Below are 17,044 nucleotides of genomic sequence, written 5' to 3'. Positions count from 1 at the left end.
TTTTGTTTGATTTAATTTTTTAGATAAAATAAGTGTTGACATTTATGAAATAAAATAAATAAAAATAAATTGAGATAAGTAATTACAGAACATTACATTTTTAAGAGAACAAATCAGCTTAAATTGCAATAACGCAAATTTTCTCGTAAATACCTCCTTAACTCAATATGAAACATTTTTTGTATGCTATATTCCCAACAAAACAGTCCTTACTCAAAAAATTAAAATTACCTTTACCCTGTTAATTTTAAATAAATTTGGTAAGTAGGAAATTGTTTTCGTGTCAGTAAGAACTTTATACTATACGATAAATTTTAATAATCTATCACAGACAGTGAGTAAGAGGTTTTTCGAAGATTCTGAAAAAATACGTTTTTTGAGTTACAACACTACTATTGTAATAGCAGCGCGATATCTCTTAACTCAGCGTGTCTCTTGTCATAGGCCTCTTCCAGATCTTTCCAGTGCGCTCTATCAAGAGCTACTCTTCTCCAACATGGGTCTGCAGTTAGCTTCAACTCATGACGCATCTTTAGAGGCCACATTATGCAAAATAATAATTTTTCAGGGGGAATTAAAGATTCTACGAACGAAATTACTCGATAACTTTTTTATGCTTTAATTTGCTTCATATGGTTCGTATTATTTTTATAAAAGCTTTTTTAAATTATCGATACCTCCAATAAACACTACGCTAACAAAATTTTTTGTTCATCTCTGTTTTTATTATGTTTTTTTCCTTTTTCTTTCTTCACAAAAATGGTTTTTTGTTTCCGTGGTGTTTTGTAATAAAAATTAATAAACTGTAAGTACATTTGCTTGGCCTTGCTCACTCGTTGTTAGCACCCACTCTTTAACCCATTGATGCAGTCCGCTATAAGTATATCAAGTCGAATTTTTTTTTTTTTTTTAATATTTGGAAAAATAATTTTTTTTTTGATACCGACGGACAAACAAGTCGTGCACCTTAAAAACCGGAACGCAGTAATGCTCACTCAGAAATATTAAATTAAACAGTCCTCAAATCGTGATTCTCAAAACTCGCCGATTTTATTTCAATAATTATAATATTCACCGTAACACATCGATTACATACAATCTTTAACAACCAGCTTCCTTACAAAACATCAAAAGCCATTTATTAAGACGGTAGTGTATTTCGCTATAGATATCGATCGTATACAATAACAAAACAGCGCAATTGATTACTTTAAGTCCTCTATCGACGCTACCTAATAAATTTTATCGTAATCAAATCTATTTAGAAGGTTTATCTTTTGCGTGTATGAACTTATTGTTATTATTTAGACTCTGTTCTTCTGTGTTCTACCTCGAGGCTTGTATTACGCGGAAGGTTCACTACACGTAGTAAAGCGAGCCGCAGCGCATCACGACAATGTTAATTCGTTTGTTAATTCTAACAGGTGTTTTATGTACATTAGCACAAAGTGATGGAGTTTTCGAATTGAACATTGTGCATTTTAATGATTTTCATGCTCAGTGAGTACCTTCCTACTTTGTATTTAGTTTTACCTAACTTATTATTTTGCCAAGTGTTACGCACCTTCTTTTTTAAATACTATCAAAATGGTGATAACCAGCAGTGGTCGTAATAGAGGGAGTTAATTTTGCTAAACTAAAGAATAACATGGATATTCCCTTCTATAAATACTGGGACTTTTCGAAACTGATTTAATTTGAATATGCGTATTATTTATTGAAATTTGAGTACATTGGCGATAAATTATTATTTCCTACTACAAATTATTGTCTCAAAAAATAATATTATAGTGGTGTTTCTATAGGTACTTACGTATTTAAATACTTTAACCAAAAACAATCTATATATTGTTGGAAAATAAATAGTAAAAAATAAAAATATAGCATTGATGACAAAATGGGCATGTTCAAACTAAGAAAACGTTCATACTTTACATAAATTTTCCTCAATTCCGATTACTGGTAATAACTTCTTATTCCTTGACAGATAGCTTTTTGAGGATATAAAACAAATTAAATCTATATTATTTAGCATAATTCGTGCCCTTATAAAGCCACATGTGTACAAGCAGTAGAGTTTAATCAATATGACGATTTCAAGAGTAATTGCTTACGAAAAAATATTTTTTTTACTTTGACTTGGACTTTGTGATCATACGTCAAAAGAGATTTTATTACATGAAAGTCATAAAATTTATACGAAGTAGGTACACGCAATGTTTACGTATATTAGATTATTGGGTACACGAAATAAATTATGTACATTTATGTGAAATTCTGTACCTCTCATATTTAACTAAAAATCAAGTTATTGACTAATTTAATTCATAGAATCTGTAAACCTCTTATTCCATTTTGCAAATGTGGCCTTATTAAGGGATAATAGTGTGCGAATTCTTACCCGAGTTAACCCGTCCAAGGACAGTACTTAGCACCGCACACTAAATGTCACTAGGTACTGTCGTTTGTGGCGTAGTGCTTTTATTAGTTCAATATAATTACGCTTTATCACCGAAGGCTGATCAAGTCAACGTTCTTATATAAAAGAAAGTGCGACAATGAGTAGTAGGATGCTTGCCGTTGTGTCATATTGAATTAATAAAAACATATGCGTTTTATTTAATTTTAATTCGAGAACTTGTCATGTATTAAGTCGTGAGTCCTATTTTTTTAACGAACACATTCGACATTGCCCCGCACTAGGGAAACCCTGTGCCGCGGGTGCCATGGACACACACATAGTCAACCACAAATTACACCCAAACTCACGAGAGAAATAAATGTAGGCCATACAAATATTTCTCCCGGCCCGGGAATCGAACCTGGGATCTCTGCGTGGCATTCCGGCATGGTAACCGTTCGGCCACTGAGGCAGTTTATTAAAAAATGTATGAAAATCGTGAAAGTTTAAATCAAAGTATATGCGTTTTAGAGAAAAAAACCTGTTGTTTTTTTGAACTCTTCATAGCGAAACGGGGTACCCCGTACTCTGATGTTTAAATTTACGGGAAACGCCGTTACTGTCCGTGAACGGGTTAAGCATACGAGTTAGCAACATAATGAAACCTTTTGTACTTCAAACGGTTTCTAAATATCTATGTACAATGTAATAACATCTTGTTACGACCGATTCAGCAGATTCCTGCTATCTAATAGCACTTGGTCATGTTGCCTATACGAGATATGGTGTTCAAAATGTGTAAAATCTCTAAATATAGCTTCGATGAAACGAGTCCTAGAGGAACAGCATGTGTCCCAGAAGACGCACCATGCATAGGCGGCTACGCTCGTCTCTACACCGCTATAAATCAGGCAATTGAAGCTGAACCTGACTCCTTGGTCCTCAACGGAGGAGATACCTTCCAAGGCACTATTTGGTATAACTTTCTAAGATGGAATGTCAGTCTGCACTTTATGAATTTGATACCACATGATGCTCACGTAAGTATGGGGCTATTGGTAAAAATAATTCATCTATTTTTAATTTTTATCAACTTGATATCGTCGGTGTTTTGTACAAACGGCGTTGTAAAATGTTTACGTCCTGACGTAAATAGTTTAAGATAGTGGTGAAAGTCTAAAACTCCCCTGAAAAAAACACCGACGATATGACCTGGTCCTCTTCTCCTTAAAATAGAATTTCTTTTAAAATACGTTGCTATTTGCTGATAATTTGGCGCTACAGTCCATAAAACAACACAGAGCAGGAAGCAGTGATATATGAATCCGTTTTCCTTGTGCTGGGACATAGTATTCGGTCGATAAAAAATATTAATTGATAGGTAATTAATTTACTTATTACCATTATAACCGGGAGTCAATACGATACGTTTATTAAAATGGCGGCTTGTATTAAGCTAGATTGTAAAAGGATTATCTACACTGTGACCATGATTATTATTTCGTAAGTTATTAGTGTATGTAACTATAATTTTAGCAAATGAGACTGTTTTCGGATCAAAATCGCGTATATTTGGTTTTTTCCTACAAACCAATGTTTCGGGCCCTTTAATGGTTCGATGGTCGCTAATTGACAGCCGAGTAGGTTTGTTAGAAAAAACAGATATTACTACTTGATTTAGATCCGAAAAAATAGTTTCATTTCCTATGTGTAACAATCGCGAAAACCGAAGAACTCGATAGCTTTAATTTTGTCTATTCTTGGCACCAATAGAGTAACAATGAATAAGCTTTATTTATATGTCACAACCGAATTGTATAACACACTTTATTATAAAACGCCTAGCTAACCGTATTACGAGGCTGCACCATTTTGAACATGTATTTTAACAATTACGTAGCGACAAATTTAATATATCGTACTTCCGGTGAAACACTTCATTTACATTTGCAAAAATTTACAGAAGTTTTATTTCGCCCCCTTGGTGTAGGTAATAAGGCGAGATCTGCAAATTGACAATGTTTCTGGAAAGAGGTTTAAAGATTCTACTAACAAAGTTAGTCGAAAACTTTTTTATGTTTTAATAGGAGTTTTTTTATATGATACCAAGTGACGGGACGAACGTGGTGGTTCGTGGTGGTAAGCGACACGCCTGCCCGTAACAGTTGCAGTGCCGCTCAGAGCTTTAAATCGCAAAGATCTGGAGGGTGATGCCACTGCGCCTATCACCCTGAAACATACAAGTTGACAAGTCGTCTCATGTGCCTGTAATTTCACCTTCACCATTACCCTTCAAAACCGAAACGCATTAATGCGCACATTACTGTTTGGCGGCAGAAATAGGTAAGGTGGCAGTACTTCCCTGGATGAACTCTCTCACATGGAGCTCTACAAGTACCTACTAACGTAAACGAGTTATATACAGGGTGTAAATTTGAGACAGGGCAGCAAGGCCAGCTACCTTAATCGTTGTAGTTACAGGAAAACGGTTCTAGAAAACTATCCATGAATTTTAAATATATTTTTATTGGCATTCGCAGATTCTGAAAAAATGGTACAGTCAGCTAGATTTAAGATTTAAGAGGCAATTTTTACAAAAGTTTTTTTTATGCCATTCGATCCGGTCTCCAGTAAGGATCAATAGTCTCTATGGAACCAACTGAGGTAAGAGTACTCGAAAAAACTTTTTAGCATATATTTTAGTAGCAGCTGAAATTTTACTCGGAAGGAATCCATTGAAAATTGCTGCTAGTCTTCTAGAACCGTTTTCCTGTAACTACAACGATTAAGGTAGCTGGCCTTGCTGCCCCGACTCAAATTTACACCCTGTATATTATGCATATTATACGCATATTTTTTATTTCGATGATTTGTTTTTCAAGGTACTAGGAAACCATGAATTCGACCATGGAGTGGAAGGTCTGTTGCCCTACTTGGAGGATCTGAATGCTCCAATGTTAGGCGCCAATGTGAATACCACTTTTGAGCCTGAGATGGCAGAGTACGTGAAAAATCATGTTGTCATTGAAAGGAAAGGCCGGAAGATTGGTATTATTGGAGTGCTTCTACGAACCGTAAGTTTTCTTAACACATTCGTTATTGAAAGGTTTTTTATTTGTGTTAGTGACTTCCACCGATGATAATTTTGGCCTACCACCTCTCAAGCAGAGGCATTGTGTTCGAATCCGGGCTTTCACCTCTAAGTTCTCGGAATTCATGTGCGAAATTTAATTTGAAATTTACAATGAGCTTTTTGCGAAGGAAAACATCGTGATGAAACCTGCACGTCGAAGAAGGTTCACAACCGCCGTGCCCAGCAGTGGGACATATAAAATGTGTTGATGGTGATGATGAGTTATTGGCTTTGTTTAAAACTATACAAACTAGGTATAATATGTTACCTTAATCTATATTATCTTCAAATTAAAATTGAATTTTCATCGAATCTTTTCTACCGTTACTTTTACAAGTAAGCGTTCCCATTATATCGTGACGACAGATAGTCGTGCAGAGTTAAGTGTCATGGCTTATATATTTAAATGAAGTTGTTCACATATAGTAAAATACGACTAACTGTCGTTCACGACTTTTTTGACGTAACGACGACGACTGTCGTGAGAATGGGAAGAGCCAGAACGACAGTCGTCGGACGATAAATAAGACGTTGCGATAAAAATGTGACGACAGATGATCGCAGCTTCAAATGATTCTAACGTGCAAACAGCAAGGCGGCTGCTGTGACCCGCTAAATTGACGTCGCGACCTAGTGGGAACTGGTTGATACGACAATCGTTCAATGATAAAATAAACGTCCACGACACAGTCACGACAGATAGTCGTGATACGGGTACAGGCTAGACGCGACAGTCGTCCAACGATAAATAAAACGTTACGACATAATGGGAATGGGATTGCATGTTGTGGAAAATAACTCCTTATACCAACCATTCCATAATAGCTTCATTGTATAATTTCAACCAACCCACGGTGTAAGAATTTTGCAATCTAGCGGAATTTAAATCTTAGTAATTACAAAGTAAAAAATATTGCTGCTGCTTTTTATTTATTTACGATGAATTATACAAATAATTGTTGTAATTAAAGACAATTTAAGTTATTTGCCAGCTGTTTGTGCCAAATACACACAGAAACAAAAAAAACCATTACTCACTTTTCAACTCTAATCTAGATACAAACAGTAAAGATAAGAATGTCGGTGTCATTACAATACGTGTTTTCTTGGGTCCATGTCGCAGATTCGCTATATAAGAGTCCGACGATGTTCAGAAGGTCTATGTTGGTTGTAATACGGGGCGTTTTCCTAGTGAAAAACTCGCGATATCTTCTGTTATCTGTGTTGTGAGCCTCTTGTGTCTCTTTAGGCATTTGTCCTATTTGGAAGAATGCACGAAGCAATGACATCTTGTCCGTGAAATAGTACCTTGTGCACACTGACAGGCATATAATACCAAGAATATTCTATATAAACAGCCTTTCTGAAAAATTAAAGAACATTTTCTAATTGTATCTGAAAGCTGAGGCCTTGGACTAAATTATCATGTAATAATATAGACACCTGTATACCTAATGAGGTATAACTAGTTTTTCAGACCACTTTACTTCAGCAACTTCAATATGAAATAAGCTGTTTTTATTTTCACCAGATAGTAGTATAATGACTTAAAATACCTATAACTTCATTGAAATATAATACTACTTATCTTAGTAATAGGTAATGAAATGACCACAAAGCAAAAATATTAAGTAGATGTCATGTGTGCGGCAGTGGCGTATGTAAAAGGATCCACTCAGCTTATGTCACCGCCGAGAAAAGGCTATGACACTGATTTTCAGTGGACCCTAATGTGGTGATTACGTTTACATTATATTTTTGGGGGTGTGTAACAGTTTCCCGCACCTTTATATTTTTCTCGTTTCCAGTTCTCAGCACCAATAGGCAGGGTAATAATGGAGGATGAACTAGAAGCTGTCAACCGAGAAGCTGCTATCCTCACGGAGCAAGGTGTTGATATCATTATTCTGCTTTCACATGTTGGCTACACAAGCGATATGTGAGTAATATGTATATGTGTATATTTTGGAGTAATAAAGTCAAGTATGCTTTTTCCGACCGGCTCAAGCCGTTCACAAATGTGCTAACTCCCTTATAAGAATTCCATTTATGACATTCATTTTCTAACTAGCTAGCTCGATATTTACTGATCACATCAACGTAGCTATATAGACATCTTCCGGGCCCTCCGGCCGCGTAGGAATTTAGGAACTGGAGAGACGCCGTTCATTCGGCATCGCGAAGTGAGCGTGCCTTACAGCTCTGGTACCTATCTGGAAAATGGGGAGGGCGCTGTACGTACACCCGGGGCAGCTCACCTAAGGCACTAGCCTTACAGAGAACCGGATGAAGTGCAAACGGGCTGATCCGGGCCGATCCAGGACTTGACTTCTAAGTCAGGTCCTGGATCGGCCCATCTGGTCAGTGTGAGGGTTCGCTCGCACGGGTCATTGTGCCCTTCCCACATAACCAAGACGTTGATAGGGAGGGGCATTATAAACAAAACTTATGTAGAAAAGTATGGGACTGATCACATCAACGCAAGTAAAAACACTGAATAAACCGTGAAAATTGCCGAAAGCTGTGCCTGTAATTTCACCAGCACCCTTACTCTTCAAAACCGGACCACAGTAATGCTAACATTACTGCTTGGCGGCAGAAATAGGTAAGGTGGCAGCACTTCCCTGGACGAACTCTTTCACAAGGAGCTGTACTGCTACTTTCAATAGCAATAGCAATAGCATGAATTTCATTCAATAGTATTCTTTCAGTTTCAGAGAGGTTCGTACAAGTGGGTCGTATTGATGAGTAGTATTACCTCGCACATAATTTACACATAATTGCTCGCATGTCAAATAATAACGCGTTTAAATTAATAATCTCGTCAGTTATACAAGAATCGTCCTTTTTTTTAAAAATAAATTCTTCTAAGTGGAAAACTAAAATATTCTATTCTGTTTAAGTTTCTGACTTCTCTTGTAGAATTTTGCCAATGCCATGTCAGTCATGGGAGTTACTCTTTCGTTTTTTAGATGTTTAATTAATGAACACTGAAATAAACATATAACATTATTAACAAACATATTCTTTTTTTATATTTATTATAGCCTGGGCTAGTTTGCTCGGGGACGTGCTGTGCATCCGGTCCACCTCGATCCAATCAATGCTTTCCACAGCCGCATCAAAATTGCACTTATTAGATTGGCTGTAGGATCTGGCGAAGCGGGTTGGCGCGGGATCAGGCAGTTGCTCACATGGTACACACCTCCTTAAGTAATGTATGTCAAATTTGTTCTCTAGGCGTTTAGCGCAGAGTGTTTCCCGCGATGTCGATATCATAGTTGGAGCGCATTCCCACACCTTGTTATACACCGGTGAGGCTCCTGACGGCAGTACTCCATTGGGCGAATATCCTACCGTTGTTACGAGAGACGACGGACATAGAGTAAGTACTTAACAATCATTTCAACTATATTTGAAAGGGATGTAAAGTTTAACATTCGGGCGCAGGACGTTTGCGCCGGAATTAATATAAATTCACTAATCACCTTAGACACTTACGCCGGGTAGATATCTTGTTTATTGTTATACAGAAAGTAGACACATGCGCCGGTACTTTGCGGGGAAGGTCCTTGCATCCAACGTTCAAAAACGCTAAAAGTTATTGGCATACGTGAGGCAGTAACAACTGCCTCCGTGGCCGAACTGTTACCATTCTGGATTGCCACGCAGAAGTCCGATTCCCGGGCCGGGAGAAATATTTGTATGGCCTACATTTATTTCTCTCGTGAGTTTTGGTGTAATTTGTGGTTGTCTATGTGTGATCATGGCACCCGCGATACAAGGTTTCCCTAGTGCGGGGCTATGAGTGTTTTGCGCTTAATTATATAGTTTTTTTATAATATCAAGTGACGGGACGAACAAGATCGTGCGCCTGATGGTAAGCTACACGCCTGTCCATAACAGTTGCAGTGCCATTCAGAGCTTTAAATCGCAAAGATCTGAGGGGCACTTCCACTGCGCCCGTCACCCTGAGACATAAGTTGACAAGTCCTATGTACCTGTAATTTCACTAGCACCCTTCACCCTTCAAAACCGAAACACAGTAATGCTGCTTGGCTGCAGAAATAAGTAAGGTGGCAGTACTACCCTGGACGAATTCTTTATAAATTCTTTACTCTATGCTACTAAAATAACATTGTATACAAGAGGCGACATATCGCGCCTCAAGTTTGTTAAATTTCTTATATTTTCCAGATAAACATGGATTGCATTTTTTTATTTTTTTGTAGACAACAAATATATAGTTCAGTATGACGTATTTACAAATGCGTATCTCACTTAATTCAACATAGAGGTATCTACTTAATGAAATTTATGCTGGTCTCTTGCTGCGTTTTCTTAGGCGCAAGTGTCTGCCCCATGTATCCGTTTCTTCAGGTAAACAAAAATTTTTTTGCATGAGCTACAAAATTTTTGTTTACCTGAATGATTATGGTTACATCCCACAAATGCCCTGCGCCCATAACATTTGTTGTATAAGGCCACATCTGCAAAATAACAACGCCAGGGCTATAATGGCCCGAACGTTTGTAATTGCTGTCCCGCCCCGTGTGTCATACAATATTTTCATCACACTTGCTAGGAAGCCGAAAAAAAAAATTAGACTTAATAACGTTTGTAACATTTACAAACTTTTAAGTATTTTACAAGTACTTAATGGAATGGGTCGTCGATTGTTCCGTGTAAACGGTACTTTACTTACATAAATATCATTGGCTCAACACATGCTTGGATGACGGTACTATAGTTCCGCATGATTCCAAATAAACACGTTTAATGTCCTTACAAAAATATACGACAATTCGTATTTTATTTAGATCCCTATAGTGCAAGCGTCGTGCTACACGCGCTACCTGGGCATTATTAAGTTGTACATTGATGAAGCTGGCATTATCGCAAGTTGGGAGGGACAACCTGTGTATCTGGGATCCTCTATTGTGCAAGGTAATGATAACTGTTCCAAATGCGTAGATAAATAAGTACCTATCGTCGCTGTTTTGTAGAAAGGACGAAAGAGCCATTTCGAAACATTTTTCAGGAGCGCTAGGTTTTAACGACTGTTTTAAAATATATACGTCCTGTTTTAAAATTCAGTTAAGTTTAAATTTTAAAATTGAATTTAAAACGGGATGCAAATATATTAAGACAGTCGTGAAAATCTAAAAATTAGTTCCTCAAAAATTTTTCGATGTTGCGCTTTCGCCATCTCAACATAACACCGACGATATTATTATGGATACAAGAAGTAACATGGAGTGTTAAAAACCCCAAAATATGAAGTATTTTATTGAATGTCAGAATGTTTCACCACCATGATATTCATTATGTTTTGTGAAATTACTCCACTAGTTTGTTGTACTTTTTAGCCGTACGAGAAATCGCCATCTATGAGAAATCTATGAAAGTTTCATAGATTTCTCATAGATGGTGCTACGGCTAAAAAATAGTTAAAAATCAGATGCAAAGATCCGATACCAAGCACATAGAAAAATTCGTGAGGTCCGCTGGTTCGTTCCGTGGCTTAGTTGACATAGCGTCTGGCACGATTTGCTAGAAGACGTCGGTTCGAATCCGGCCTGATCGAAGGATTTTTTTCTAAGTGTTCGATCTTTGTATTAATAATTATAACCACCAATATTAATTAATTCTTTTTTTGAAGTTTTGGATTTCCGAAAATAGTACTACTAAATCGTAGGATAAAACTATTCGCCTAGAAAGCTGAACTTGGATTTTAAAGTAGATATTTGTAGTGGTGCCATAACATAAATAAATTCAGTAGATAACTAACCTTTCACCAAAGTCTTTTTTTTAAACTACAAGCCATAGCTTGATTTAACTGATGCGGATATTGTAGATATTTTTATATTCATGGAGTGCAAACCACCCCCCGCCTTAACTGATGGTGGAATTCGTAAACAGTAATTAATTAATATTTAGTGGTTTCCACCACTCTATGCCACTCCTATATGTAGACATTTATCTACTTGTTTGAAACACCTATTCCGTCAAGTGGTGGCAAACAAACTAATTATATAGGCATTCATCTGTTTTGTTATAAGCAGGGATCAAAAGAAGCAAGTATATTTACTTAAACTTGAAGCAGACTTGAAGACAGTAATACACATAGAGTGCATAACACGTACCTCTGAAATCCCGGAAGTATAGTATTTTATTCTTAAAATGTAATTAAAAATTACTATGGTAATGTATTTATAAAAAAATTTTGCAATTGTAAGTAAAAATGTAACAATTTTTGTGGTTTGCTTTAATAAAACTGTTGGACTTTACCATCTCAGTCAGTCTACTACTACAACTACGCCACCACAGACTACTTAGTGAACAAGTCGCGACTATGGAACTTGTAAAGAGCCCCAAAAGTTGGTTTGTTTGAAAAAAACAAATGAGTAGTTACATACGGCTGTTAAAATCGCGCATGTGTGTAAAGGTAGACGATTAGCGACCGCATCGCGTTTGCATCACTTCTAAAAGTCGCCGTGTGATAGATCGATAGATAGATCGGAAAAAATAGATTAATTTGCGATGTTTTTTCATTTCATTTTTATTTGTCTCATTTAATTTAATTTTAAATGTTTTCAAAGGGAGGTTTTATCAACTCTATATGTATTACTTAAAGTTAAATATTGAATATATTGTTAAGATCTTTGGTTGTAAGTAAGAAAATGATAGAACATTTTATTTTAGTCCAGAGTTATCAAATTACTCAAGCTGTAAGCTCTGACTGTAGTTATATTTGTATCACAACTAAAATAAGGAGCTATAAAAATTTGACAGCTCTAAACTAAAATGAAATCTTTCTTCATTTAAGGCCCTAAAGCATCTTGTTGATCCACTTCAATCAATTTTTATTTACTAGATCCTTATATCATGGAGTTACTCGAGCCTTGGCGACAAGAGGTGGACGCAATAGGCAGAGAAGTGCTAGGCTCGTCTCTCGTTGCTCTGAACCGCGGCTCGTGCTATCGCGGCGAGTGTAACATTGGCAGCTGGGCTTGCGATGGATTTTTGGAAGAGGTATGTAGATAACTACTTTTTACCGTAGTATAACAAGGGAGTCACCACAGTTATTACCGCAGAATCGCATTAAGCCGTTCAGAAAACGCTTAATGTCCATGAACGTAAGATGAGAAGGCCATGTTGAGTGTGTGCGTTATTAAAAAAAAAACAGCAGTCGCTACAAATCTCTTTTGTAAATATCTTATAGAATCTTTATGTAAGTTTTAGTTTTATACTTATTTAAATTCTAAATTTAAATGTGATTGTTTTTGGCGCCTTTTCTTGACTTTTGTTTTGCTGTTTTGCTTAGACAGATACGTGTTTTCTAATAAATTAATAAGCTGTAAGTACGTTTGCTTTGGTCTTGCTCACTCGTTGTTAGCACCCACCCGAACCCATTGATACAGTCCGCTACATATTTTTTATTTGACAGTAATTGTTTCGGACAGAGAACGAGAGTAGACCCCTGCTTCGTGCGAATTTCTGATTGCATCCGTACGCACGCCGACGACGACGGCGACGACCCTGGTTTAGAAGAAACAACTGGGGCGCGACGGCGCGTGAACGGCCGCGTCAACGGCGAATCGGCTTAATGCGACAAGTGTGCTTGAACACGACCGCATCAAGACGATTCCGCGTTAATAAGTTTGATGACTCCCTAAGACGACTAGTGCAAAAACCAAAAAAGTAGTGCAACTCCCGCCTGTTCGGCATGTCAATACACGAACTTCGCTCGGAGCGTAGGATTGTCTTACTATTATTGTAGCAGTATCTACCTGGGTAGTTTTCAATCTAGTTTACCTAATTTCAGTGGCAATTTTTATTATTTAAACATACGAGATACTTTAAATTTTTATTAAATTGATATTCAATTTTTTTTTTGTGAAATTACTCCACTAGTATGTTACAATTATTAATACAAAGATCGAACACTTAAAAAAAATTCCTTCGATCCGGCCGGATTCGAACCGACGTCGTCTAGCATACCGTGCCAGACGTTATACCAATTAAACCACGGAGCGAACCAGCGAACCTCACGAACCTCACCTCAGTTTCGCGGGGTTCAATACCTTTGAACCCCGCGAGACCTTCAAGACCTTTCTTATTTCTCATTTATATTAATGATCTACAATTTTTTGTTAAGAACCTTTGCGAAATAGTATTGTGTGCTGCCGACACATCCTTGATTTTTAAAACAGACAGACATGACGTTAACTATGACAATATTAACGACACCCTCTCAAAGGTAGTGATGTGTAAAAACCTACATCAGCAGCAATCTTGGTCCGTATTCGTGCGAAGCGGATGTGCACAAGCCGCGCTGCTACATTTGTATGGGATTACACTACATGTTTTATTGTACTATGTTTTCACCTCTTGTGTCTTGTGTACTTAAACATAAATATTTTTCCGGATTGCAAAATTGTCATGAAAAAATTTAGATTTTTATTGAATATAATGTTTTATCGTCGTGATGTTTATTTCTGTGAAATTACTCTACTAGTTTGTTATAATTATTACTACAAAGATCGAACACAAAGAAAAATTCCTTCGATTGGACAGAACTCGAAACTATGCCAAACAGTGGCCACCACTCTACCAACAGAGCGACAGATCGAGTCAGCCAAGCTTATAAATTTCTATAAGTCTTTGTTACAGATTTTTGTGTTGTTTTTTTCGTTTTTTTTTTTGCCATAAGCGACACCTGTGAGAGGTCTGTGAAACTTCTCACAATGCTTCGAGTCCTGTGAGATCTAAGGAATTTTTCTTTGTATTAATATTTTTTTCGAAATTCAAAATAATTAAATTATTTTACCGTACAAGTTTCCATTACAAGATTTTAGTAATAAATTAATAATATTTGACTTTCTACTTACTCTCCTTAATTTGAAACCCCAGGTGATGATGAAACTCTCAAACGTAAACTTACAACGTGCATTAAATTACTTAAAAACTCACTGCTTGTAGTATATAGTGTAGTAAGGGCTTTAAATACGAAATTACGAACGAGACCATTAGAAGCCCGAAGGCGAAGACTGAGGGCTTTCGGGGTAGAGATTCGTAATTCCCGTACAGCCCGTGAAACATACAATGTTTCTCATCACACTTGCACGTAAATAGAATTATTGCATGCAGGCTAACTTGACTATAATGCCCTAAATAAAACTCTCGGGCTATTTTTCTTCTTATTACAACCATGGTCGTCGTGGTAATGAGAAGAAAAAAGGTAGCCTGCATGCTTTATTGCCCAGTTAGCCTGCATGCAATCATACTATTTACGTGCAAGTGAGATGAAAAGTATTTTAAATTCAGAACTAGTGTTCTTTCACAGGTTATGTTGATGGAGCCGAGACAAGCGCCACGCTGGCACAACGCTCATGTGTGTATGATGAACGCAGGTGGCTTGCGAGCGCAGATCGAACCTGGCAGTGAGTGTACCCTTAGTATATATAATAAAGGTGCATGTGACCATACGTCAAAAGTGCTTTTATAACATGAACGTCATAAAAATAATACGAACTACATGGAACAAATTGCATATTCTGTGTTATTTGTGAAATAAAACAATCTCCCAGGACTATGTCACACTGTTAATACTTAAACTCAAAAAGGGTATATTTTTAAAATCGCTGAAAAACGAATTCCTCGCTTCCCGTGAAAGATTATTCAAATTTCTGTATAGGTTAAAGTTTATTACAGACATCTGAACAATTTCCTAGTGCCAGATATATTTAAAAATAAAAGGACAATTTTGTCCAGACTAGCTCACAAAAAGTTTGTCTCATTTTGAGTTAAGTAGATATTTTTTCATGGTTTTTTACAATATTCTAATTACGGTTTTATTGACATGTAGAGAATCAAATTTTAATTTCAATATATGTATAATCTTGAAATTCACTTATTTTGAGTTACAACACTATTGTAATAGCAGTGCGATACACAACAAAATTTATCTACATAAAAACTACAATGTCCAATACAACCTTGCATAGTTGTGTAAAAATATTGCATTTTTGGGTAACCTATCACAAACTCGAATTTATTTTTTCCGAAATAACGTTTGTTCGAATTTTCATTACCCCGAAAACCGAATTATACTTAACGAAACTGTTCTTTTTTCAGGATATGTTGGATGTTTATCGCAAAGACACGATTAGGTTCGGTTAGGTTAGGTTAAGTTAGGTTTAAAAGAGAAAAAAGAAAAAAAAAAAAAAAGGTTTAAAAGAAAAAACATTTTCCTCTCAAAATTACTTTCGAGATTATGAAAATTTGAGCAAACGTTATTTCTGGAAAATGTCATTTCGGATTTCTGATAGGTAACCCATTTTTTGCCTGTTTTACAGCTTTGGAAATGAAACTTTTTTTTTCAGATTTAAAATACCCTAGATATATTTGTTTTTCAAATACCATCGTTTCAGGTGCTTTACAGGTCAAAGAAAATAGTTTCATTTTCAATCTGCAACTATCGCGACAGCTTAAGAATTTTGCAATTGTAAAAAATTGATAAGCAACGATATCTACGTATGTATTTACGAAGTCTGAAAAAGTTTAATAAAAGTACAGCGAACTGCCTCCGTGGCCGACGGTTACCATGCTGGACTGCCACGCAGAGGTCCTGAGTTCGATTCCCAGACTGGGAGAAATATTTGTATGGGTTACATTTATTTCTCTCGTGAGTTTGGATGTAATTTGTGGATGTCTATATGCGTATCCATGGCCCCCGCGATACAGGGTTCCCCTCGTGCGTAGCCATTTGTGTGTAAGTTATTATCATTATTTTAGATGTTTTTTAGATAGTTTTAGACTCTCGCTTCTCCCATTTCAATTTTGAATGTTTGAATGGCGCAGTCGGCCGAGATCAGGAACCCAGGTTCAAGAACCGGCGAATAATACGTGCCGTATCGAGGCGGACGGCCTTCCACCTATTATTTTCTTTCTATTATTCTATTATTATCTTTTTATTACTTTCAGAAATGTAGTCGAATCTAGCGCTAAACAAAAAGGATAGAGCCTCAGTACCACATTCTGCTTTTCAGTTTCCACCATTTTACTAATTTAATATTTTCGCAGACATAACAACCGAAGGGTTACTCCGAGCAATTCCATTCGAGAACTATGTGCAAATATACGAACTGAAGGGCAAGTATCTTCTAGAAGCACTCGAATTTTCGGTTGGTGGCAACGTGGGTAGTTCGCCTGACCAGTTCAACAGTGGACGAATGTTGCAGATTGGAGGTGAGCTATCAAAAATACTTTTTTTATAGTACCAAGTGATTAACGAACAAGTCGTGCGCCTGGTAGCAAGCGACACGTCTTTCCATAACAGTTGCAGTGCCACTCAGAGCTTTCAATTGCAAAGATTTAGGGGCACTGCTACTGCGTCTGTCACCCTGAGACATTAGTTGACATGTGCCATGTGCCTGTAATTACATATTTTGCAGAACAGAATGTCCCAGGATGTCTCCTTTCCAAGGTGAGGATTACTTCACACC

At 36.8% G+C, this 17,044-nt stretch overlaps 1 protein-coding gene across 1 annotated transcript; it reads left to right on the top strand.

The window, feature by feature from the left end:
• Positions 1-1,345: 1,345 nt before the first annotated feature.
• Positions 1,346-16,820, top strand: LOC113226015 (apyrase). The gene is made up of 9 exons (XM_026458521.1): positions 1,346-1,500; positions 3,219-3,441; positions 5,284-5,475; positions 7,343-7,473; positions 8,775-8,919; positions 10,355-10,481; positions 12,412-12,569; positions 14,884-14,980; positions 16,623-16,820. The coding sequence occupies exons 1-9, from the start codon at positions 1,397-1,399 to the stop codon at positions 16,814-16,816; spliced, it is 1,371 nt and encodes a 456-aa protein (XP_026314306.1). The 5' UTR covers positions 1,346-1,396; the 3' UTR covers positions 16,817-16,820.
• The last annotated feature ends 224 nt before the right edge of the window (positions 16,821-17,044 follow it).

Source organism: Hyposmocoma kahamanoa, unplaced genomic scaffold (genome assembly GCF_003589595.1).
Source record: "Hyposmocoma kahamanoa isolate Upper Pololo Valley unplaced genomic scaffold, ASM358959v1 180, whole genome shotgun sequence".
NCBI classification, from domain to species: Eukaryota; Metazoa; Arthropoda; class Insecta; order Lepidoptera; family Cosmopterigidae; genus Hyposmocoma; species Hyposmocoma kahamanoa.
The sequence above is the reverse complement of the archived record's forward strand: the minus strand, read 5'-3'. Positions and strand labels throughout refer to the sequence as shown.